Below are 25118 nucleotides of genomic sequence, written 5' to 3'. Positions count from 1 at the left end.
CATTTAGAACTTACTGTATATTCATACACTTTCTGTTCATTTCCCACACATGCAGTTTATTTTTTATTTATATGTCCATCCTCTCAGTTATCCAGTGCTTTTAACCTTTTATCACAAAGACAGTATTTGTCATGTACCAGTGAAAGACAAGCAATCCTAATAGCATAAGAATGACTCAGATGTGAGAAATGCACCACTGAAGTGTCAGCATGTAAATGGCTTTCTGTTGCAGTGGTTCAATTCTAAGCAGTATAAAAAAAAAACAAATACGAGAAATTATTTACGAGCGTGAGCCTTGTGTGCTGAGAAGACTGTCACACAGCACAATCACACACAGCACTGCTGCCTGAAAAACACCCTCTCTCTACACATCTCCAAACACGCTCCCCTCTCAAGTGCCAACCATCGCTGACAGCCATATCAAGGAGTCATCACAGAGCTGTCACTTACAGTATGACAGGCGTGTGCTGAATGATGTCAACGCCTGTTTTGAAGGAGGAAAAGAAGACAGTCAAGTTACAATGCAATTTCTACTCTCCTTCCTGGAGAATTATTTTTTTGTGCGTTGAGGAAGGAAATAAAAATTAGGAGTGAAGGCAGATAGGCGAGTAGATCAGCCAAACAGGCTCCAACTGGGGCACCACCATCTCAATGAATCCCAAAACAAAAGCTTTGTGTGTGGATATTTTCTGGCGATTGCATTGGATTAAAGTAGCGGAAGCTCAAAAATGCCAAGTTGTTGTGCTAATATGGCTCTGCAGAATGAAACTAAACATTTAATGATCATCCAGTAAATGTAAAACTATGTTGTTAAAACGAGGTGCCTATCCAATTCTTTGGAATAGTCTCTAAAATGTGACACTGCGGGTTTGTCTGATGGTGAGATCTAATTGCAATAAATGCCTGTCTCTGTACGTAGGGGTTTTAGCACGACAAATTAATGGCACAGACATGGAATAATGCAATAACAGAATAAAAAAACACTTTATATATGAAACCCATGAAACATTGCATTATGTACATTTATAGTACAACTGGAACCCAGTGACAGAGAGCTTTAATCAACATGTTCTAATCAGTTCATTCTTCAAAAGAGTACAGAGAGAATTGTGTGCTTGTGTGTGTGGATGGGTGAATGAGACGCAGTGTAAAGCACTTTGAGTACCAGCTAGATAGAAAAGCACTATATAAGTGCAGACCATTTACCATGTACCATTTACACTCAAAGCATTGGCATCCAAAAAGGTATCACCTCACCTCTGGCCATGGCTGTTGCCAGTGCAGTTGTCTCGATGGTGTAGGGTTAATACTGTCACTTCACTCTCCCTGTGTCTGTATGGGTTTATGTCTGGGTGCTCTGGCTTCCATGCACCGCCCAAAGCAATGAAGTTAGGATAACTGGTGACTCTCAATTGCCAATTTATCTGAATGAGTATGAATGGTTGCTGTCAGTTGTCTGTCTCTGTATGTCAGCCCTGTGTTCGCCTAGAAACCTGTCAGGATGGACCCTGTCTCTTGCCTAATGACAGCTGGGATAGGCTCCAGCACTCCCGTGACCCTTGCATTGAGGATGGCAGTCTTGATGGCATAGCCAGACTAACTCAGAAGGTCTGGCATGTTATTCCACAGTGTGTGCCTAGGAGATATGCATGACTGGTTCCGACCTGTTAATTAAATATCATGTATATATGTAATTTTAGTAGAACTATCATTTACTTTTATATAGTCCTTGATACTATGAGATAAAATTTGGGAATAAAAAATGTACAGAATGCAAATACTGAACTTTTTTATCTTTAGTGTAACCCTAATTAGTAAAGACAAAACAAAAAAAACATACAGGTTGCACATTAATAAATGGCATGTGGGACTGCTCAGTGGTGGATCTGTAGAGTTGACAGGACCTTAAAAGCTCTTTCACCTATAGCAACTGAACAATTTGAGGACTACATAATATGTCTGACATGGTTGATTACACTTTACAGTTTACATGTAACACATATATGCAAAGATTTACTCATTAATATATTACAATCACACCCTAAACATGCAGTTACAACACACGTTCTGTGGCGTGGTGGATGAAGTTGGATAGATAATCAATTTGATTTTCTGTCCATACTTAGTAACATTCTCTAATTAAATCTGAACCTAGGGAAGGATTTAAAAATCATTGACCCACAGCCTGGTTACAATAACCCAACCAGGTGTTTAGCTTGTAAAAATGCTTTTAACATTCCAACAGTTAGTTCACAGTTTACCGAACAAAAACAAACGATGACCCAGAATAATGAACCCAGCAAAATGGTAACAGAAATAACCCAGCACTTTTTTTAGTGTAGCGTCTGTACAGCAATTGCAACCAGAGAGTGTGTATGATTCTCCACCAGACATCATGGGTCCAGCACCTTTCTTATGGCTGCCTCTACCTCCAGCAAGTAACAATATTTACACATAATTAAGATGAAGTGATGAAATCAATTGTAAGTAGCAGCTGAACAACTGCAAGTGAATAGGTGATTGCTAATTAATTTGTCTCTAAATTCAGTTTCCCACAGTGGGTTTCAGTGCCTGACCATCCATAACACCTAAACACTTTTTTTAAACCAAACAATTAAAACAAACGTGCATATACTGTATATGATAAAACTTAACTATTTGTACCAACAGTAAGTACTGAATTTCTTCTAAATCACCTATTTTGACAGAAGAAAGGCAAAGAAATATCCCATCAACATGGTTCAAAATGGTGACATTTCCAAATGTCAAGCAATTTCATGTTTTTTTCCATACATTATGTGGCTTGTGTCATACATACCAGAGATTACTTTGTTAAACAGCAATTATCAGGTTTCAGAGACAGAATCGAGAAGCAAGGACTAATTACAATGCAGGGAAGTCGCAGCATGTGTCCCAGCAGACCTGTCATCTGCACTGTGTGAAACAGAACGCAGTCACTCTCTGCTTTTATATAAACCATTGTTCCCACTTTGCTGTCATGCCTGCTCAAATGGAAAGCCATCCTGTGTTTTTGCTCTTACTGTCCAGTTTAATACAGAGAGCTGAGCAGAATTCAAAAAGTGAACAGGAAAAACAGAAAGTCCTTAACTGGAATAAAAGTACACAGCAGTGGGTGAAGAAAATCACAGAACACAATCACAAAACAGTTGGCAGAATGTCTAGCACTGTGTTTTTCATATTGTACAGACTTCTAGAGACTTGTACTTCTTTTTTCTTCTACTTCTCTGTTTTTCTTGTGTATTAAGGTCCTAATCATCACTTTGTCGTTGGTCCTTAGGTCTACCAGCACTCTTTCTTGGCATCATACCTGATCTACAACCTGTACACAAGGTGAGAAACTAAATATATGAGGCTAAATATCATAAACCTTATAAAGGGAAATAAATTTAGCAAGATCAATTAAAAGTATGAGCCAAAAAAATTTTTTCTCAGCATTTGTTTTAAAGCGGTAATAATTGATTAATAATTGTTACATTTTTTTTCAAACTGCATAGATTGTTCAATATATAAAAAAATGAAATCAAACAAGAATGAGATTTAACAACAAATCATTCTAATAAAACTGACATAAAACTGTAAGCTCATAGTAATATAAACTAATAGTTTAACAAATTACAATCCACCAAACTAAGACTTATATAATTACACAATATCCAATATTTAATTTAACATTTAATCTTAATTTTTATTGTGTTAATGGAATAAATTATTTTGATTTGATGTATAAATGTAATGCAACCCTTCGACTCTATTATTTTATTTTCAAATTGAACAAGAAGTTACATTTTATAATGTAGATATTGTAAAATTATTTAGTGAAAGTCTGCTCAAAGATTCAAAAATATATGAAAAAGCTTGAAAGTCTGGTGTAATGATTCATGTACTACAGTAAATTTTTTCATTGTCCTTGCCTCAGAGAAGTGCGCGAGTTAAATCCTCCAGAGGTGTCAGACTCTGTCCTGCAGTTTGCCTCATGGGGTGTTCATGGTCAGCAGCTGGTGAGTAGCTTACAAGGTCAAATAAAAGTGAAACTCTGGGATGAATCTCTCATCATTCACTCAGTGACACAATGTGTAATGTAATCCTGGAGTACAGGGCACTTATAAATGAGATGACTCTTTCTATTAATATTTATTTCTGATTTAGTCAAGTAAGTCAAACAACAACATAATAGCCTAAATATGATCCCAGGAAATGCAAGGATATGGACCCTATCTCAACTGATATATTAAGCACAGATTCTGGTCCACGTTTTTTTCTTGTCTCAATTAATATTACATTCTTTTGCCCACAGCACCTGGTTAGGTAAAGCATGAATAATATTCACATAAGAAGTCGCACAGTGATACAGACACACCTCAGGATTTCTAAGCATGGATTTGATAATAATGCACAAATTATGCAGGAGAAATGCTCTACTTATACAGAATGTGATTTAATACATGCACACAATCCTAACACCACCTGGTCAAAGGGTTCAGGTGATCTGCTGGTCCATGGTTGGCTATTAAACAGGATTAAGCACCACAATTTATTTGCTGAGTGATATCACTGACAAACAATGTATATATAGTTACATAATAAATACATTTAATGTTATCATTAAAATACATCTCAACTTGTCACGTACCCCACCCCACTGGTATTGTGAAAATGGTGCTCACCTTTCCTTAATTCCTAATGGCTGGTCTGACTATGCAGTGCAGTGTGCATTCTCTGCTATCTAATAGATCAAACAATTAAATATTATAGATTAGTTGAGAAAGTAAGTCACAGATTCATCGACAATGAAAATAACAGTTAGTAGTTACAGTTGCAGTGTGAAAGCACTGCAGTTTGGATTTGAATTTGACTCTCGTCATTTAAAATAAATAAGCCTTGCTGTATGCAGAAACGTGAAAATCAATGTTTAATTGTGTTGTTTTATGTATAATTTATTTCATTCATAGAATCCTCTCAGCTCTGAGGATCAAACACGGTTTCTGACTTGAGAGGAAAAACAAACTCCCGTTAAGCTAAACAATTATTTTGAAGTGAAGCCAGCAACAGTTCCACTAATCAAACTGCTGCTGGAAGACATCTTGTTGGGTGACCAAAGCTCTCGGTGTGAGTAATGGCTCCATCTTGCAGAGTATCATGCACTGAATAATCAGTCCATTATTTTCTCCAAAGCAGACAAAGAAAGTAATTAACAATTAGATAGCATATTTATCTAGTTTCCTCAGTGTTTATACCTGCCCTCACTGGAACCTGTTCTCCCAGACACCCTGCAGCATTGTGTCAACGCCCTAATGACAAAGCATATTCATTACTCACGAGCTTACCTTGCACATTTGTCTATGTTATCACTTGAGATGAGACACTCTCTGACATGTTTTTGTCAATGCGCATGTTCCCTCTGTGTGAGAGTTCACCAGATTTTCTCAAATTGGTCAAAATTAAATGTTCTATTACATCAGCCCAGGGAAAACATATACAGTTTGACATGTCTATGTAACGTCTTTAATACATTCTAAATTAAATCTAACCCTGAAGAAACGTGAAACTAAGCTGACATTATCTTTCTGTCTCTTGTGTGAGTCTCCAACTCACAGTATGTTTTCTTGCAATTAAGTTTTCCTCTTTGTCCCACAGATATATATATTTGAAAACAACATTTACTACCAAACAGATGTTCAGAGCAGCTCATGGAGACTCACGTCTTCTGGACAGGAGGGGATCATCTTCAACGGCATTGCAGACTGGCTGTATGAAGGTAAGACAAACTGGAATGACCATCTTTCAGCATAGGACCATACACACGTATTAGCCACATACAACACAGACCTGAGATCCCTCACCATGTCAATTGACAGCCAATTGCATTTTAACTCATGAACCTGACAACAGACACAATGGCTTCAGCAAAGGGCTCTCAAGGGGTTACCTCCTCCTTGCTCACTCATAAAGTTCTTGTCAGTAAGGTCAACTACTGAAGGGGGAAATATCAACTCTCTGAACACCTGTAACAACTCATATCACAGAAATGAGAGCTTTCTACACACTGTCACTACCCAGTGATCATCTGGTCAAAATAACAAAACCTATAGGATCACCTCTTTTGTGGCTTTTGTTTTGAATTAACAATTACTGTACCAACATTCTCATTTGTCTTTTTTTGGTTTTCCAGAGGAGGTGTTGCACACTCAGGCGGCTCACTGGTGGTCACCTGACGGCTCCAGGCTTGCCTACCTCACAATCAATGACTCCCTGGTCCCCAACATGCTCCTACCCTGCTACACAGGATCTCTCTACCCTAGAGGGAAGGAGTACCCCTACCCTAAGGTAGTACTCACAGTAGTCTCAGTCTTTTCTAAAGATTATGTCAGTAGAGCTGCTCTAAAAATAAGGAAATATACTGCTTGCTCCCAATGTTCTTTAGCTAACTTGACACTGTACAATAGTCCATATAACCTGTTGATATATAGCTCCCTTTATTGCAGCTTTACTGTATCAAACAGCGCTATGAATAATACAAATGCAAGCTCACTGCTTTAACTTATCCACAGACGTTAGTGAATCTGTTTCTTGTTTAATTCATGTTAACGCTGACTTACTCCCTTTGAAGAGGGATGGCTCTGAGGCTCCGTGGCACTGGGCGGGAAAGGAATGTGATATGCTTTAGGAAGACAAGTTAACACACCTCCCATCTCTTGATGTGACTGCTTAGCGTATCAAATGCCTCTTAGATGGGAGATGGGTTGTGGAAAAGTGGCGGAATGAGGGTCATAAAGTAGAGGGCAATCTCATTTGTTGGTTCAGGCCCACAGATGGATGATGTGTGGGTCAGTGGAAGGATTCTAATTGATGAAGCTCTACAGTTGATCTTATGCATCCCCACACAGTCTAAAAACTAAATGCACACACAATGATTCTGTTCTGTTCTGGGTCAGTGCTGTAATATTGTGGGACAAAATGAAGTCAAGACTGAATTCTTCCTTTTATCTTTGAGGATACAGATGCTGTACATTCAGCTATTATGCAAGTATACTGCTTCTGCTTCTGTCATGTGGAGATTCATTTGTGTGATTATCTCCTTTGTATGTACACGTACAGTAAGAAGCACATTCTAGGGTGCTTAAGAAATGGAAATATTTTTATGTTTCCTCCCCAAATCCAATAACATAAAAGTTAATTGGTCACTTTAAGGGCAGACACACAGAAAGCTGGCAACGAAAAGCTATGGACGATTAAGGCCCACGGATACCTTTGAACACACTGCAAAAACTTGCCAATGGCCAACTTGCAAATATACTCTGTGCCTGCATGACAAGAAATCACTCTCCATACCAGCAGGTGGCAGTAGTCTGTGTTTGTCAATGAATAAGACACAGCAGAAAACTTAGGACTGCAGATAAAAAAAATTAAAAAAGCAGACCATTTTCACACCATTCTTGCTCACTACATACAGTTTCAGTTTCTTCACTTCAGACAAAAGTCTGAATTGGTGTAGTGCCATACATGCAAGCAGCTGCAGCATCATCAACAACAACAGTGTTTGTAAAAGTCAGCATTATTGGGTTGATAAAGAGACTCTTCTTATGTTGATCTTAATAAAAGAGTTCATCCTGAAATATCTGGACAGCCGTAAGCCAAGGACGAGTTGTCTGGTCGCATGGCTGAGAAGGTCTACAGGTGGACTGCGGAGCAGATATGTTGCTGGTGGAAAATGCTGAAACAGTAGTACCACAAGGCAAAAAGGCACAGCAGGACCAAGTGAAATTGTACAGCAAGCCTCCTCAAGCCCCTCCAGTAAGTCACAAAGGATTATCCGTATATTTCAGCAAATTGTGTTCTTGTATGTTTCCAAGTTATCAATATTTGTAAGTCATTGTGTTTTGTTTTGTCCAGAGAACTTTGAGTCAAGCACTAAGACTAAGGTAAGCTCTTTTGAAAAACTGTTCTGTCACTGTAGTCTTTATTTCTTTATACTAATTGTTTAACAGTACACACCCACATTAAAACATTAAAACATTCAAACTATTCTTGCTGATTATCAGGATTCGCTTGCATCTTTCTCTTACAGGACAAGCTCAGCAACACCACGGACACCAGAAAGCTGTTCTCCACTTTCAAGAAATGGAATGCTCTATGCACCCCCACCTCAGCCACCCACCTGTCTCACAGCCGACGACTTCGCCTCCTTTTTCACTAACAAGGTGGCAGGTATCAGCTCCCAGTCCTCTCCTTCTGACAATGACATCCTGCTAACTACATCCAACAACGCATCCCTCTTCATGGTTTAAATTCTAGAGGATGATGTGTCCACCCTCCTCCTCTCGAATCGCCCGACCACCTGCTCTCTGGATCCGATCCCCCCTGCTTTTCTTCAAGCTATTGCACCAACACTAATACCAGCCATTACACAGATCAACACTTCTCTCACAACAGGCACCTTTCCCTCCTCATTCAAGCAGGCCCAGATTACTTCACTTTTGAAGAAGCCTTCTCTCAAGACCCTGGAACGTGTAGTCTTCAATCAACTCTCAGACTTTCTTTCCCCGAACAACCTCCTCTATGTCAATCAGTCTGGCTTCAAGAGTGGTCACTCCACAGAAATTGCACTTCTAACTGTTGTGGAATCCCTACGGGCTGCAAAAGCTGCAGGTAACTCTTCTGTCTTAATTCTATTAGACCTATCTGCAGCCCTTGACACTGTGAACCATCAGATCCTTATAACTGCACCCTCTGGCATCTCTGAATAAGCTCTAGCCTGGCTTCAGTCTTACTTGTCTGGACGAACCTTCAAGGTATCCTGGCAGGGGCATGATTCTGACTCTTACTCTTCACCCCAGGGCTCAGTCCTTGGTCCTCTTCTTTTATCCATCTATACTTCTTCTCTAGGCTCTGTTATCCACTCACATTGCTTCTCCTATCACTGCTTTGCGGACGACACACAGCACTTCCTGTCCTTTCCACCAGATGACTCTACTGTCTCATCTCGCATCTCTGCCTGTCTCTCTGACATCTCTGCTTGAATGAGAGAAAGACATCTTCAGCTTAACATCTCCAAGACTGAAGTTCTTGTCTTCCCTACCAGACCTTCGACATAACACAACATCAGCATCAATATTGGATCTGCAGTGATTTTTCATCTTCCTTTGCACTTAAAAATATCTCTCTTGTACTTGCATCTCATAAAACAGAAAAACTTCTTTGATAGCACTTTGTTTTGTTGTTTTTCTCCTTGACTTAGATTTTTGCTTGCCTTGCTCCTCACTTGTAAGTTGCTTTGGATAAAAGTGTCTGCCAAATGACTAAATGTAAAATACATTAAGGTTTTTGGGGCTTTGTTATATACAACCATATATATTTCACATTTTGTAGCCAGGTAGCCATTAAGAACTCTCTTAGTGTTGAAGAAGTACACCACAGCACACTTCACTAAAGGATTTCAAATCAAATTCTTTTTTTAAACCATTTACTACTAAAGTGCATGTTGTGTGTGGTAATGGTGACATGACCCTAACATGTTACCATTATAACAGTAGGAGGAGGGCCAGTACCTTTACTTCTTAGCACCAACAGTTTTAAGATAATCTCCAGTAAAGACAGCAGGACTGCTTTGCTGCCCAGTTGGAGACTAGCCACCAGCGAAAGTAGAGGTTCATCAATATATTAGTGTTCTTGGCCGGGACATGTGAGAGGCTGGTGGCCATCATGATGGAGGGTCTGCGGGGAATGGGGCAGGCGCAGCAGCAACAGCAATTTCAACACTATTATCCTTACCACTATTCGTCCCTCATACCAGAGACAACCTTACCAAAGTCCCACAGCGTCTGATGCATCTGTGTCCTTCTCGGAGGAGGATCTGCTGAATTTGTGAATATTTTTCAGTTACCTTCTGCACTTTGTAAATGGTTTTGTGCACTATGCCTTAAGAAACAGTTCGTGGTTTGTGTACGAATAATAAAAAACTAAAAAAGTGTCAAATTTGCTTTGTTTATTTTTGCCAATGCCAGTTAACACAAAGAGCCAAATGTTAAATACACTACCTCTGCTACAAGTCAGACAAACTTCTTTTACCTTTTTGAAGGCTGTTTCCTTACATAAATAAATTAAATGTTACTTAACATCTTATCTTATGTTTTATATTGGTAAAATCTAGCCCTCAAACAACAAAAAAAAAAATGTTGCAATTTTGCTGAAACCCTAAAATCACAGGGAAACCTTTGGTGCATGATATAAGATGTTAATCTTAAAAACACTGTACATGAACTTTCGGAGATCATTTTAAAGATGGAACATTACGAGTCTCTTTATTGATTATCCAAATGCCGAATGTATGACACATCTAACACATTTGACTGCTTATAAAGCCAGGGGAAATTAAATCCACATAAGTAAAACAGCTAGGTATTTATATAAGCAGTGTTCTTCTATGTCATCGAAGTTTAAAAGTTGGGCTGGTACAGGAGGAAGTTGTAGACCGTGTACCCTGTAAGAGCTTTACTAACAGCTTTACTTGGTGTACTGGATGTTGCTCGTGGCCATTGAGCAGGCTGTAGCTCTCTTATCACACTTTTTTGCCAGTGCCAGTTCGTTGGCATGAGGGATTGAGGCTGGGTTTTAGAGGAGGAAGTAGCTCACTGGGTCACCCCGGATGTACAGTACATGTAGCACATAGTCTGTTCAAATAAGAGATAAGATGCAAGATAACAGGTATATAGGTGTATGAAAAAGTATAATTAATTGTGTTGCCCTACCTTTGGAACAAGGTGGATTGTTAACGACACAAAATCTCTGCACCCATCTGTGGTAGCCTAAACTGAGATGTGGGTGCCATCTATGCATCCAATAATCTGGGAATGAAATTCTGGTCCTCAAATCTCAAATTCTAGACAGTTGAAACACTGAGAGGCCGTGATCATAGACACCTGCAAAACATCCACATAAATTTCTTTACCGTGGACTTGTGCATGCCAAACTGATTAGCTATTAGTAGATATTCTCTGCAAACTCCTTAGTGTGTACAGAGCCATGATGACTTGCATTTCTAGAGGCCAAGGTGCCCATACAGTCCCCTGATTGGGTTGCATAACATCTTGCATCTTGTTCGAAAGTTCTCTCTCCAGTCATTGTCTGTGAATTATTTCCCACCAGTCCTTAGTTCACACACGCATCCATCAGCAATGCAACAAGTTAGATAGGACCACAGGCAAATGCAGATAGAAACTCAAATCATCCACTTGTTGGAAGAACAGGTGTTGTTTTCTATTTGCCATGATAAGTTTTATGACCAACTACTCAGCTAATGTCTTGATGTCTTCACTTTGAAAGTGAAAAGTCACAAAAAAGGACAACAAAACACAAGCTTGGTCAAACAGGTCCATTTTTGTTTTTTAGAGGATGCCGCTGTGCAACAATGACATCACACTGACTTTGTTTTAGCACACCTGAATTGTTTCCGCTTTCAGAGAGGTAATGGGGGTGGGGAAACCAGATTACTTAGGAGCCCATGGTTTGTGAGTAACCTGATTACTAAAGTGCATGTAAATGTGTTATCTGATTTGTGGACTAGCCCAACAATGATGGACTGACATTAGCTGACAGCTGACTGTTTATTGCCTTTGTATGTCAGGGTGCAAATGAGAGTATGGATAGTAGTTTGTATCTACATGTCAGCCCTGTGAAAGACTGACTCTGCCTCTTGCCCATTGTCAGCTGGAATGCAGCCCCAGGCACCCCACTACAGTTTAGTACTGTTAGTTAGTTTTCATAATGTGTTGCTAGCTATATTTGAGATCCTGTCCATGTGGATTAATGGATTCTACTTCCGAGGGACGGTTATGCGACAGAGAATGACAGACTTGCCCCAGGTTCTGATCAGGATACAGCAGCATTGTTTGTTCTCTACTTCAATATTCTCATTATGTTCTCTGTTAAAGTCCTGCTGCAGTTGTTGAGTATGACAGCATATGAAAACAAGTGCACTGTGTTGCTTAGTGCTGAACATTATTGCTACAGTACATGCAGTACATTATGTATTTGTGTATTACAAATTCAATTTGCCCTGTGAATGTAAACACACAGTTATGCTTTTTATTTTTCTAGATGGGCCAGAACAATCCCTCTGTCAGACTCTATGTCGTCACTCTCGATGGAAGCTCCTTAACAACTGAACTGAAACCACCTGACAGTTTTGAAAAGAGGTACTGTTAAAATTCTTAAAGTTAATAATCACACTGTATTTATCTTGGTTTACTCAGTTATTTGCTTACTGCCTTTCATATTTGATTTTACCAGCGAGTATTACATGACAATGGTGAAATGGGTGACGCAGGAGAGGCTGAGCGTGCGTTGGGTGAATCGAGCTCAAAACATGTCCATTCTTTCACTGTGTGATGTCACTACAGGTGACTGTACGAAAGTAAGAAATGTTCTATTGTCTCCTAAAATCATTAATAAATCTGAAGTTTAAATTGTACTCTTAGCTGACTTGACGTTTCTATTTTAGAAGCATGTGATGACATCAGAGAAGTGGCTTGATCGTCAGGTAAGTGCTTGGCTCCAAAAGGGTTTCATTATGTTTGATGGGCCAATACATTTCTGACTGTACAGTAGGTAATACCCACCATTTCTATAAAAAACATAAAATAAGAACTCAATTTCAACTAATAGCCACACTGAAAAAGACAGATAGAAAAAGATAAATTACTAATGGAGTTACCCCGAGTAATGTTAGAATCAGATTAATGCCAGAATAATCATGCCAGGTCTGGCAATGAACCCAGTGCCTCCATTGTATCACTGTCCACTGTACTAACTGTACCACTGTCAATTTATTCAAGAGAAAGTATGCTTAATTCTCTAGTGTTTTGGGAAGTAGAGTGAGGATTAATTTAGTGTTTTTGGTTGGGATGGGTAGGTAAGGGTAAAAACACAATTTCCCAAGTGATCAATATAGTATTTCATTATCATAGACATACAAGCACCTTGCATCATACAAAAACAATAAAATACTGCAACTTCCTACTAGCTAAACTTTCCTTTTTCTCACAATTTCATATTTTTATTCAAAAATATTTTTGACCATTGAGAGCAAAAGTCCTCAGCTGGACTCAAACCAGGGCTGCTGTGATTACATGATGTTAAAGGTGCTCCTTTGCTGTCTTTTTTTATTGCTCTTTTGCTACTATAAATAGAGGCTTAATTCCAGTGCAGAAAAAATATTTAAGTCAGAAATAGAAAATTGCAACAGAAAGCCAGTGCTAAACAATCTAATGACCTTTGGAATGTCCTTGCTAATATGTGCTTCGTATAAGACATCCCTCAAGTCCATGATCAACCCAGTCAATGCGCATATTCAACCCTTGTAAAAATTATGTTTCTATACTAAACTGCAACTCTGCACTTGTTTTTGTAGCAAATGTAACCATTATGTTGTGAGGCAATTTGTTGAGTGAATCAATTTCCAGAGCCTCGTGTAAGGCAAATTATAGTTATGTAAATGTTCATAAAGATGTGTGTGAAGTCACAATTTTTAATTAATTTAGGTAGGTAGGTAGGTTGTAGTTAGGTTCCTGACAAATACATATTTGTTATTTTAGTTTGACTGTATTGAGACTGAGTTGACACGTTGTAACTTTTACCTTAATCAAAATGTGAAAATGTCTAAAATCTTTGTTTCTTTCTCAGAATGAGGAGCCAATATTTTCCAAGGATTGCTTAACATTCTTCGTTACGATGCCCTTAAAACATGGCGGCCGTGGGATGTTTAACCATATTACCATGATCTCCAACCAGGTAAAGCCATTACAAACTTAAATATGATGATTACATTTTGTTAGGTGCCTTCCCTGTTTAAACTGAACTTCTTGTCTCTGTGTACCTTTTTCTTATCCGCCTGCAGTAGGAGCCTTCCAATTATTCATACAGCTTATGTCCATGTTGAAGTCTCCTCAATTTAAATGATATCCTCAGTCTATTTCCCAAAACACCAGAGAATTAAGTATACTTTTTGTTGAATAAATTAGGGACAGTGCGCTGAAGGCATTGGGTTCAGTGCCAGATTAATTCAGTTTCTACAGAAATAATAAATTGAATAAAAGTTTAACACTGAAAGTTGGGTACAGGTTGGGGAAAAAACACTTGTACGATGTGTGAGGTCATGTTGAAATGGTTTCTCTGCTTCTTGTATTGTACTCTTAGTCTGATGGTCAAGGTCAAGAGGTCAACCTCCACCACCTGACCTCAGGAAGCTGGGAAGTTATTCAGATTCTGGCCTATGATGAGACCACACATTTAGTGTGAGTATAAGTTACTGACATCGAGCAACATGATATAAAGACTCTTAACTTTTGCATAAAATATGAACTGTTAAATGTTACCTATTTTCCAGATACTTTCTGAGCACAGAGGAAGGCTCAACACAACGGCAATTGTACAGGTACCATATGGATTTAAATTTAACATAAAGAGAACATCATCTTCTCTTATTATCTTAAAAACCAGGTTCACATAATAGGAAACACCATTAGGCTTGAATACTGTCAAAAGAAGAAATTATGTCTAACATTACAATCACGTTTCAACCTTTTTTTTCTTTTTTTTTTTGAGAAACATGTTAGCTTGTTTAGTCTACAAAAAAATTCAAATGTAAATGCAAGAGTCTGGAATTCAAGATAATGCAATATATACAGTGGCGAGAAAAAGTATGTGAACCATTTGGAATTTCATGGTTTTCTGTCATAATATGTAATCTGATTTTCATCTAAGTCAAGCGTACTAACAAATATAATGTGGCTAAAGTAATAACACAGAAACAATTCTCTTTCATGTCATCAAAACAATCTACAAATGGAGGACTGTGGCTAGTCTACCAAGAAGTGGGTGGCCAGTCAAAATGCCCCAAGTGCACAACAAACACTAATTAATAAGGTAAAGAAATAACCTAGAGGGACAGCCAAAGATTTGAAGGCATCATTGGAACTGGCTAACATCTCTGTTCATAAGTCTACAGTACGTAAAACATTAAACTAGCAGGGTATCTATGGCAGGACACCACAAAGGAAGCTGCTGCTTACTAAGAAGAACACTACTGAATGCCTAAGTTTTGCGAAAGAGAGCATTGACACTCCACAGCAGTATTGGTAAAATGTTTTGTTTTAATTCTTCAGAATAATGTGAGAATGTCTGTAGGTCAGCTCAAACTCTGTAGAAGTCGAGTAATGCTAGCGGACAATGACCCAAAAAACACAACAGGATGGCTTCAGAAAAACTGAATCAGCCTTTTGGAGTGGCCTCAACCCAAAACAGATGTCATGGAACAACTTTAAGAGATCAACACACAAGATGTCCAAAGAATGTGACAGAGCTAAAGCAGTTCTGCCTGTAAGAATGTGCTAAAATTCCTCCTGAACGATGTGCATGTCTGATCTCCAGTCTCTGCCTGAGTGTGTTGGTGGGTTTGAAATAGACAGGTATGCTGTGTTTTCTAAAAATCCTTTTCAGCTTCTCTTAAACCCTAGCCATGTAAGGAATGACCAGGTTTTTGCGTTGGACCTGGGACTCCGGCTGTTCCATTAATCTTTTTCTGGAACAGGTTACTGCCTTGTTGAAGGCCCACTTTGGGTATCCACAGGTCTTGAGAGGTGTCTTCAGATGCCTGTCTCCCTTCTTTTGGCCTTCTGTGGAAGTGGTGACTTTTTATGACAAATGAATGCAGAAAAACCATTACATTCGAAAAGGTTTACATACTTTTTCTAGCCACTGTAAAGTTTTATGAAAAAACTAAAAGTCCTAGTGTGTCAGGCCATGTCAAGTTACTGTATATGGTCTGTGTAGATATAATGTCAAAAGCACAAAATCAAGCTTAAGACTCATCAGTGGCACAGAATCCTTTTTTTACATACTGTATATACTAGATGTGTAAAGTAAAAATTATGGAGTTTCTCTTTCAGTGAGCTGTAGACGTTCTGGAAAGTGGATTTTATTAGAGGTATACAGGCTAGCTGTTCTCCTGAGTTATCGGTATTCATGCCAAGCTTAAATAACTTAACAAGGTAATAATTTTACCTTGTTCCATGCTAAAAACATACATACTATATTAATATATCTAACAAATGACTAAATGTATTCAAGTTTACTCAGAAAGTAAAAAACTTTAATTTAAAGACAAATGCCGCCCCATGATCGGAACTACTACCACATTTTTCTTTTCCTTTGCCCTTATCTTGCAGGCTGTATCTCAAATATAGCAGCTCCTCCACATCTGTTGCTTGCTGACCTGTATGTTGCTCTCTTCAAACAGGCTCTCCACTGTGGATCCATTTCATAAAGAATGCCTGACCTGCTCCCTCTTCAGGTCAGAGTGCACATACTACGATGCTGTCCTCGGCCCTGACTACCAACATGTTCTTCTCAAATGCAGAGGTAACACCTCTTGGCCGACACAGTAGGTTCTTTAAAGTGATGCAACCTGTTTGAAACTGGAGTAACACCAACTGCTGAAGAGCTGCATGTGTTTTTTTACCTGGGCTTAGTTAATTTCTGTCCTAGGCACTATTTTGACTCTAAAACGGAGAAACATCATGTGACTGCATATTAAATGTCATTGTTTCATCCATTATACTGTTTTGCTGTCCCGATATTTTAATTCTTATTCTTATTTTACTTCTTTTAAAATCTATTAAAGTTTAATGTCTTAATGTAAAACTCCTAACCTCAAGAATAAAAAGCCCTCTATTAATCTCTTTTTCTCCCAGGTCCTGGAATACCCAAAACTACTCTTCACAGACTAAATGATATGAACAGTAAGTATTCTGGCACTGGCAGGTTTAAACCAATTTACTATTTACACTCTTTCACTCAGTTGCATCAGGTATTCATTATGTTTGGGTAGAAGTTCGATTTTTTTTTCTTTTTGAGTGAGTCTGCCTTCAGCATCTGTAAAGTGCATTAATCGATCAACTGGAGATTAAGTCACTAAGATTACATTATTAAGACATAGTTCAACAACAGAGGTTTACTCAAGACTAAAAAAAAAGGAACACTGGGATGTAATTAAGAAGAAGGCGTTAAGTGCTTGAAATGTTGAGTGTACATCAGAAGCACTTAGAGCAGTGTCAGGGGAATTGATAAACGATCATTTTCTTCAGGCTCGCCGATTAGGAGATGATTAATCTTCTCCTGTTATGTTACATTTTTTGATAGCATGCTGTTTGACACTTTAAACTGTACTCTTTTGCAGTTTTAGTTTTTCTTTTTTCATTTTGATGTTAATATTTAGTTTCATAATGTACGTGCAAGTTGCATTTGAGATTTCTTTCAACTGGTTATTCTTTTTCTTACCATGTCATCTAACAGACAACAAGACTCTTGAAAAGAACACAGTATTGCGTCATGCGCTGAATAACAGGAAAGTTCCCAAGAAGGAAAGAAGACTAGTGCAAATCAACAATTTTGGTATGACACCACACTCATGCTGTGTGCAGTATTTTTAATATGGTTTGTGATGATGATTTGTTGTTTTCCAACTTGTTCTAAAGCACTGTCTGTATTGAAGTAACCCCCCACATTTATAACAAAAATCTATTTTATAGAAACTGAAAATAAAATGACCTGAAAGAAAGCTGGCAGGCTTGTCTTGAGATATGGTGAAGTAGCGCCTCTTTGGCAGGAGGCGTTTCTTGGAATTCCACCACCATAGGAAACCATGACAGTTTGGTTCTGTTGAGGCGCAAAAACAATGTGGTTAAGCTTAGGCACACAGACAATCCCGGTTATGTGTCTTTGTCTTCAAGATCAGTATAGATGGGAAATTAGGGTTCTTAAACCAGGTTCCTCACCACAAATCAGTGCAGAAAAACACTGACAAGCATATAAGTAGTCACATAGAGCCATAGTCACCACTATTATACTATACCGTATATCAACTGAACTGATGGGTCAGACGTGGTGATTCAAAATAAAAACAACTCACTGAACAGATGCAGAGCTTTCTGAAGTGATTATGGAATCAGAAATGCATCTGTATATTGTTTCAGTTGCAGTGGACAGCTCACCATATGGCATCCTGTGTCTAATTTGTGTTCACTGTCAGAGAAAATGTGTTGCCTTTTGAGTAGAAACACAGTCAGATAGGAACTCATCATTATCAAAAGCATGTATCTTTCAAATTAAGCAAGTTTCCACATTAAGCATTCATTGCCTCATTTTAAATCTATTGTGGTAGTGTATCGATGCAAAAGATTTTTTGACTGTTCAAATATGTTTCAAGTGTTGAGTTCCAGGAACGGTTAGTCTTGAGGACAAATTACATAGTGTCTATAATCATGAAGCTCTTTTATTGACTTGTTTTGCAGAATTACCACTGGAGTTAATTGTCCCAGTAGATTTGGATGAAGAAAAGGAGTACCCACTGTTATTGATCCTGTATGTAACTTCATTTTCAAATGCATTTTCTATTTCTACAAGAACTTTTTGAGCATACTTCCTGTATGTATCCTGTATGTATCCTGTATGTATAAGCGTATTAAGGAAATTTACAAAACCTTATAGAATTAATAGTTATGTTCTAAAAACCTTATTTAGTTTGAGAAATTACAATACAAACACATTATACATCAACACAACAAATGCTGAGAATTAATAGGACATACACGTCCAAAGTCGTCATTGAGCATTTTTAATGTGATATTAACTTAATAGTGACAGCGCCCCTGGTGGTCAGGCTGTGAGTGACCGCTTCTCTCTCAGCTGGGACTCTGTCCTGGTCAGCTCTGACAACATCATCGTGGCTCGTCTGGACGGCCGGGGAAGCGGCTTCCAGGGTCAGAGGATCCTGCATGAGGTTCACCAGAGACTGGGGACTGTTGACGTTCAGGACCAGATCACAGTTATAGAGTAAATATTTCTTTGGTCTAAAAATGGTTCTGCACTACATTCCATTGAGTTTTTCATTTGTTTTAAATATGTGATTAATTATGCTAAACAGGTTTATCAGTCTGTAACCAAATAAATTATTGTGTGTACAGCAGAACAATAATTTATTGTCAAATTATTCATTACTATTTTCAATAATCTGTGTTTCTCCTCATACAACTCTATTGAGCTGGTGGGCAGTAGTAGGAGCACTGAATAAAATAAAAATAAAAGTCAACAGAATTTGTTGAAATCAAAACAAAAAGACCTGGAAAAGTTGTTTAATATTAAATGAAATACCTGGCAGAGCAACAGGTCAGTAACCTGATTGGTTAAAAACAGAGCATCTTTCATGAAGAGAGGTTCTGTGAATAACTGTGTAGGCAAAGATTTCAACAGCAAAAAATGTTTCCAATGTAGAATTGCAAAAGTTTTTCAACATGTCTCATTCTAACTTTATTTGAATGTGCTGATGGCATCAAATTCCTAATTTGTCAAAAAAAAAAAAAAGAAAAACGAACTTCTCAGTTTCAATGTTGAACATGAAACTGTATGCAATTATGATTTGCAAATCATTGGATTGGGTTTTTATTAACATTTTTACACAACATCATAACTTCTTTGTAAATTAAATTTAATCAATTAAGTACAAGTACAGAGAATAATTAGAATGGTAACTATTTAATCAACCCAAATCCATTCAAATAAATAGGACGGCTGTATTTTCTCCAATTAGTCTAGACACAACCCTAGTTACATGAGAGAGCTAATTGCGATAATTTTTGAGGTATTATACAAAGTACAATAACTGTTCAAAAAACTCTTATTTTTCAGGCACCTGATCAGACTTCCCTATATTGATGGCAACAAAGTCGGAGTTTATGGAAAGGTAACTTGTCTTAACCTCTGTACCTAATAAAAAACACATACAGTATATTTGAAACCACACACAGTAAAGCAGAATTTCTTTTTTTCACCAGGGGTATGGAGGGTTTCTCTCCTCACTGATGCTCCTCTCCCACAGTTCTTTGTTTGAGTGCGGCATTGCTGTGGCTCCTATAACAAACTGGAGACTCTATGGTGAGATGACAATAATCATAGTGTATATGATGGAATCCAGTAGACTTAAAACATCACATTACAATAATCTGTGATCAATCTGTAGCCCAAATGTGACAAGGATGTTCAAACAGGCAGTCAACCTTATGTATTTAACATTTAGCCAGCAGTGCTGACACACATTTATCATTATTTTAATCTATGACTTGCAATAGTCATGAAATTTGGATCCTCTGATTCATAATTTCAAACCCAAGAAGGCAACATTAATTTCAGATAGAATTAACATGTATATTTGTTACCAAGTCCAACACGGAGTAAAGCAGAAACATTCAAAAGCACTGCAAGAGTCATCATGACTGTGTATTCCCCCATTAACTGTCTTTTATCTTTCTAAAGGGTCAGCTGTCGCTGAGAAATACTTTGGCTATCCAGTGAAAGAAGATCATAAACACCAAGTATGACTGCATGCCAGTGGTGTTTTTAAAAGGTGTCTTAAGGCATATTCACATTATCGTGGACTGGGCAGTGGGCTGGGCAGTGTTAAAATGAATGGAAAACCAATCAGCCTCTCCTCTGGTATAAATATATGATAATATATGTAATAGCACATTAATCTCATATCGAGACCAGACCAAACACAGACAGTCTCATCAATTGGCTAAATTAATACCAGCTAAAAAGGCTTTAAACAATCGCTGCTTCATTCTCTGAAATGTATTGATCTACTGCCAGCAACATTAGCATGGTAGATAAGGTGGCCCCATTTAGTACGGCACTCCTGGGTCTTGTGGAGGGTAAACACTGTGCCAACCAGAGTGGAATGACAGACCCTCAGGTTTCCAGAATAATGTGAACATGTCTTCGGACTCATCAGAATTTAAATCTCTTCACATGTGCCATTATTTTCAGCAGCATTAACTGGTCATATAGACTAAAGATTTAAGATAGATAGTTCAGAAGTAATCCCACTGCTGGGATGCAAACTAGGCTCATGTACAGCACTGTACTGTGGTGTTTAAAATGTAACAGAGATATAGGAGCTTTCAAGCATATTCGCTACTTTCATTCACACAGTATGAGGGACATTGGCAGCATGTACAGTACAAAAAGGTTAGGTGAAGCGGAACCTGAAGGTGGAGAAATCGGTGATTATGTGTCCCGTCAGACAGTCACCTTTGTTGTCACATGCGTCAAAAACAGCTCATGTGAGAGATGGCTCCTCCAGACAATAATAGGTTATTACTGCCTGGACTGTGCAGAGCCACCAGTTGTTTATGACTCTAGAAAAACTGAGAGTCCCATCATGTGGTTCCCCAAATAATGCCTCTTGTATTTTAGAAACAGAGATTTAAATGCATATTAACTGCTGCGTGAAATGGATTCTTGTTCAAAAATATAATTGTTTGTAAAAAAAAAAAAAAAGTAAAAGGTATTTACGGTATATAAATGTATATCACAATTTTACAGTATCCGTGTATTATAGCAAATACATTTTATTCTAGATGCACAAGATTAATAACCTGTAACAATGTTACATTTGTCCAGAAGCCTAAACTGCTGATCTTCAATTCCCTTTCATGCTGGGTCAATTATGTATACATTTAGAAAACACTGTTGATGTCACATGTCAAAATGAGTGAGGAAAAGATTTTAGTGACAAAGAATTCCATATTTGAAGGCCCATCATGGTATTTTACTATACTCTCTTTTACTGACAGTCTTATCATATTGATTATTATTGGTTACTTAGGCATTTATAGCGCTACTATAGCACAACTACTTGAACTGAATGTATTTAAAAGTGTGACTTAAGTTTGTTGTTGTAAACATAGATCACAGTAGAACTGTCCATTAGCTTTCATTTATGTTAGACAGCAACTGTTGCTGTTTGTTTATGAAGCACAGTTTTACAGTTTACTGTCTTCGGCAGATTTCCAGGCTGTTCAGTAACGTCACTGCACGGAGTCCACTGAACTTCCTTATTATGCACAGCACAGCAGATGGTGAGTATAGGAACAAACATAACAGCAGCTATATGCAGTAGATACATAATAGTTTTTATTGGCAGGCTAACCATTAAAAAATATCCAAGGCTTTTTATGTTCCACACTTCCTTTTAGACCAAATGACCTTAGCCCTTGTATTTTATGCGCACTTCGGTTTTAGCAAATTTAATATTGTGCTGTACAGTGTATAGAAGTACATTAAATTATGAGTATTATTTTTTTCTATTCCTGAACCTTTTGTGCAGTAAGCGATTTTGCTGTTTTATTTTATAATGTTGTATAACCTGCATATTTACAGTAATTGTCTTCAGATTATTGTACACTTTGACGTACACAGTACTTCATGTTACTTGTAATGAAGTAACTTGTTTATTGTTTCTGAACATGTGTTGGTCCTATTCAATTTCATCAAATGCCTGCCTTTGCAAAAGTAACGGACTGCTCTACTATTCTGGGATTAATCCATTAAAATATCTTTTCTTTTTCAGCCACTGTTCATTTCCAACATTCAGCTGAGCTGGTCAAACTGCTGTCTGCTTCAAATGTTAACTACACTCTCCAGGTGACAGAGGCCATTTCTTCTTAATTACAATTCACAGAGGAGACCCTGATGTTGCATTCAAATAATCACCCTTCTTATGTACTACAAACCCAGCTGTGAAGTCAGGTCGCCCAGCTACATCAGCACTGATCTACTGTAGGCTCCTTAAAGACTAACAATGCCCAGCTGCTGTTAAGAGTGCCCTCATAAGACCTTTTAACTACAAATGCTGACAGCTACTTTGACTTTGTGTTTCAAATCTTATCTTGCCATTCAATAGCCATTATCGGTTTTTATGACAGATATTTTTTTGTAGGGCCCTACTCTACTGCCTGGTGTGCACAGTAGGCCATTATCATGCAATGAACCTTCATCGCCACAGTCACAGCAAGAAAACACTGAACTTACCAGGTTTAGGCTCAAAAACCAGATTGTGTTTAGGTTTAGCAAAAGTTTGTGGTTTGGGTTAAAATATTTTTTTACAGTAACAGCTCTGACTGTTGTTTGAATTGAGAAATGAACAGATGTCTCCTATCACCTCCTGTGTTTTGTCACCCACCCATCCACCTCCTCTCGCCCTTGGACAGTGGTGACTTTGGCTCCTGTCACAGTTATTACAGCTGCTACAGCTCACCTAATTTCATCTTATGCATTGGACTTGAACGCTACTTAAACTGGTAGAGTCTTTAATGGTTTGATGGCTAATTCTTTAAAAAGACAGGAAACAGACAAAAAAAGAAAGACTTTAATTCATTTGCAACAGGTTTTTTTTATTGTATTTGAAGGAACTGGTCTTAGTGCGAAAAGGTTTTGTGATTTTCTCTTACATCAAGGACTCATCTTAGTTTTCCTATTTCAACCAGCTACCAGGTGTTTCATGGGTAGTTTTAGGAATGCAGCTACTTTTAATGGAATTTGAATAAATACCAATTTCTATTTAACAGCTTCTATTTCTCGCTGGTTAGATTTTCCCAGATGAAGGACACAACATTGCTTCTGTCAAGAGCCGCCACTACATGCTGAACTCGGTGCTCACTTTCTTCAGGCGCTGCTTTGTGGATGAGGAGCTCATCTTGAAGACATCTAAAGTCGATGACTAGCCTTGTACGACATCCGTGAGAGGAGGCGGGTATATGAGGAGCGTTAGCAACTGCTGTGATGAGCCAGCAAGGAAACTGAACTCCAAGAAATCCACAGACTTGCAGCATGTAAGATTAATAGCATAACATTCACTTGGAATAACTAGTGAGCATGGTGATTCCTGGGTCATGGTGATTAAGTTGTCCAACTGAAAAGAGTAGAAGTAGTAGTAATGTGGCTGTAATCTAATGCTTCAGATTATATTTATTGTTTGTAAGATTTGTATCTTGAGTACAATGTCAGGGAATCAAAGAAACTTGTATTTTTCCATTTTAGAATACAATCTTTGCTGACTGCTGCAACATACTGTGACTATTTCTATGTACTGCAAACAAAAGTTCACTTAATACCAAATTTTAAGCAATCATATCATGAAAGAGTTTATAGTAGGTGCCTTTACTGCATCATAGCCATCATTGTTTTCTGACTTCTACAGCCAAAACAGCGTTCACAGACTTCCAATAATTGTCTACTCATATCATGGAGATTGAAACAGGCATTTTTTAAAGCATCTGTTTTTTTAATAGTGACTTTCTGGACATTCATTTGCAGTGGACATGGATAGATAATGATTTCCTGTTTGAAGCGGATGATGTCATATTTTATATCTGTGTGTTTGAGTTTTATGACTCCAAATACGCCTCATGCAGTATCTTCGCCTCACGTCTCTCCCTCCGTGCCTTCTTGTCACCTCTCCTTCAACACCCTTAAGGCTTTTGTATTGACATTACATCCACGCTAGCTTCCATAGTGTTCCATTAGCTTCAGTGCAATTAATCATTAATTCATCAACAGCATTAATACAGTCTGAATGGAGGTTTTTATTGTAGAAGAGCAATTACAGTGGGTTTGATGTGGATTCCAAAGCTTGATATTTTCTGTTGTTGTGTTTTATTTCTCCTTGTTTGTTTTGTGATTAGGAACTTATCACATTTGTGATATATTGCGATAATGCATATTATTGCCGTTCCAGTATTTGGGTTGAGAAATATATACTGGATTTTATCATGTGTCATGTTACAGAATGTTTTTTTAGGGATTGGAAAGGTTATTGTAGAGTTATTTCATAGAGAAATATAATGAGTTAGACATTGTGTAACTCTGATTGGTACTCGTATTATCTAGTTTATTTCATGTTACTGTTTGTGCAATAACAACTTATTCTTTTCAGTGTTACTGACCAGCTGGGTTTCTTCCGCGTTATAAGTAGCATTTAATATCCCAAAATGTGAAAGTTGTAGAGAAGGAAATGGACAAATGTAGCTTATGGTAACACAATTTTTATGTTGTGCAGTTTGATTTGTTTATAGCCAGACTCCTGTATGTTCTGTGTGATCATCATATGCTTCATTGAATAGGATGTAGCCAATTGATCACAGCTCATTATCTGACCATGATCCTGTGCTCCTTTCACTTGTGTACTTCTGAGTCACATACAGTTGTGT

At 37.9% G+C, this 25118-nt stretch overlaps 1 protein-coding gene across 1 annotated transcript in view; it reads left to right on the top strand.

Moving 5' to 3' along the window:
* Nucleotides 1–23633, top strand: part of LOC113172849 (inactive dipeptidyl peptidase 10-like) — an 83075-nt gene extending 59442 nt beyond the window's left edge. Inside the window, exons 6-26 of the mRNA XM_026375878.1 lie at nucleotides 3299–3351; nucleotides 3938–4019; nucleotides 5656–5776; nucleotides 6191–6345; nucleotides 12115–12212; nucleotides 12307–12430; nucleotides 12518–12556; nucleotides 13699–13806; nucleotides 14212–14309; nucleotides 14402–14449; nucleotides 16313–16434; nucleotides 16767–16814; nucleotides 17368–17466; nucleotides 18366–18435; nucleotides 18712–18906; nucleotides 19759–19813; nucleotides 19905–20004; nucleotides 20383–20441; nucleotides 21917–21989; nucleotides 22481–22554; nucleotides 23499–23633. Of these exons, the coding sequence (XP_026231663.1) occupies nucleotides 3299–3351; nucleotides 3938–4019; nucleotides 5656–5776; nucleotides 6191–6345; nucleotides 12115–12212; nucleotides 12307–12430; nucleotides 12518–12556; nucleotides 13699–13806; nucleotides 14212–14309; nucleotides 14402–14449; nucleotides 16313–16434; nucleotides 16767–16814; nucleotides 17368–17466; nucleotides 18366–18435; nucleotides 18712–18906; nucleotides 19759–19813; nucleotides 19905–20004; nucleotides 20383–20441; nucleotides 21917–21989; nucleotides 22481–22554; nucleotides 23499–23633 (1956 nt within the window). The remainder of the gene's footprint in view (nucleotides 1–3298; nucleotides 3352–3937; nucleotides 4020–5655; nucleotides 5777–6190; nucleotides 6346–12114; nucleotides 12213–12306; nucleotides 12431–12517; nucleotides 12557–13698; nucleotides 13807–14211; nucleotides 14310–14401; nucleotides 14450–16312; nucleotides 16435–16766; nucleotides 16815–17367; nucleotides 17467–18365; nucleotides 18436–18711; nucleotides 18907–19758; nucleotides 19814–19904; nucleotides 20005–20382; nucleotides 20442–21916; nucleotides 21990–22480; nucleotides 22555–23498) is intronic.
* The last annotated feature ends 1485 nt before the right edge of the window (nucleotides 23634–25118 follow it).

The sequence above is a fragment of the Anabas testudineus genome, chromosome 21 (assembly GCF_900324465.2).
Source record: "Anabas testudineus chromosome 21, fAnaTes1.2, whole genome shotgun sequence".
In the NCBI taxonomy this organism is placed as follows: domain Eukaryota; kingdom Metazoa; phylum Chordata; class Actinopteri; order Anabantiformes; family Anabantidae; genus Anabas; species Anabas testudineus.
Note: the sequence above shows the minus strand (reverse complement) of the source record. Positions and strands in the feature narration are given on the sequence as shown.